We start from the raw sequence: 1,374 nt of genomic DNA on the forward strand, positions 1-1,374 counted from the left end.
TTATCGCAAAATTAAAAACTTAAACGCCAGGTGCTCAGTGCAGGGTGTCCCTGCCTCACATAGGCGCCAACTGAACCTGGAACAGAGCATGCGCGGCCCCGCCCCACCCCTTATCCCCCTTCCCCCAAACCGGAAACTCGCCCCCGTTTCCTGTAACGGATCCCAGCTCCGGTCCTGTCCCAGAGCTGCTGCCGCGTCCGAGCCCAACGGACGCTGCCTAGAGGTCTCCGCTGCCACTGAGTGCCTCTGGCTCCTCTCGCCATTCAAGCTGGGCAATTTTCGAGGCCGCCGCCGCTGCCTTGGGCCTTGCCGCTGCCCAATCCGGAGTCCTCACTTCGAAGTCACCTTCGCCCTCGTCTTGGTGCCAGTGCCGCCAGCCATGGCCACTCCGCCGTTCTCTCAAGTGCGCCAGAACTACCACCTGCAGTGCGAGGCCGCCATCAACAGCCAGATCAACCTGGAGCTCTACGCCTCCTACGTGTACCTGTCCATGGCTTTCTATTTCAACCGCGCCGACGTGGCCCTGGAGAATTTCTCCAAGTTCTTCCTGCGCCAGTCCCACGAGGAGAGGAAGCGTGTCGAGAAGCTGATGCAGCTGCAGAACCAGCGTGGGGGCCGCATCCACCTCCACAACATCATGAAGCCTAACCGCGACAACTGGGAGAGCGGCCTGAAGGCCATGGAGCGCGCCTTTCATCTGGGGAAGACCGTGAACCAGAGCCTGCTCGACCTGCACCAGCTGGCCACCGTCAAGAACGACGCCCATCTGTGCAGCTTCCTGGAGACCAACTACCTGCATGACCAAGTCAAGGTCATCAAAGAGCTGGGGGGCTACATCACCAGCCTGCGCAAGATGGGGGCCCTGGAAGATGGCTTGGCAGAGTACCTCTTTGACAAGCTCACCCTGGGCAACAGCGACAAGCACTGAGTTGGGACTGCCTTCCCATAGCCACAGGGTGCATGGTTGACTTCCCCTGGTCACCATGCCGAGCATGCATTTTGCAGTATTGCACTTGCAAAACGTTCCAGTTTTTTTTCTTCCAGTTTTGCCATAAATAAATGAAGTTATTTGGTTTCAATAAAGTTATTTGGTTCCTAAATAAATAAAGGTCTCTGGTTCATTCGTGTGTGCAAAACCCTAACCTTTTAAATTTTAAAACAGGTATCCAGGAGTCCCTCCACCCACCCATGCCTCATCCACATACAGCTCAGGATTTCCATAGATGAAAGAAGAAGTTATTCCATGGGACCACGGAAAATGCAAAATTAATCTTCCCATTCTAAACTATAGGCAGATGGGAGTTGGGTGGTGTGAGGTGGGGCCCTGGTGAATGTGGGTGGGTGTGCATGGGAAATTACAAGAAAAAAAAAGAT

The 1,374-nt window shown here is 54.7% G+C and overlaps 1 protein-coding gene across 1 annotated transcript; it reads left to right on the top strand.

Annotated features, from left to right (window-relative positions):
* The first annotated feature begins 379 nt into the window (after nt 1-379).
* LOC115507296 (ferritin heavy chain-like) lies at nt 380-928 on the top strand. The gene has a single exon (XM_032592162.1). It carries the CDS (start codon nt 380-382, stop codon nt 926-928), a length of 549 nt encoding a protein of 182 aa, XP_032448053.1.
* The last annotated feature ends 446 nt before the right edge of the window (nt 929-1,374 follow it).

This window comes from Lynx canadensis, chromosome X, assembly GCF_007474595.2.
Source record: "Lynx canadensis isolate LIC74 chromosome X, mLynCan4.pri.v2, whole genome shotgun sequence".
In the NCBI taxonomy this organism is placed as follows: domain Eukaryota; kingdom Metazoa; phylum Chordata; class Mammalia; order Carnivora; family Felidae; genus Lynx; species Lynx canadensis.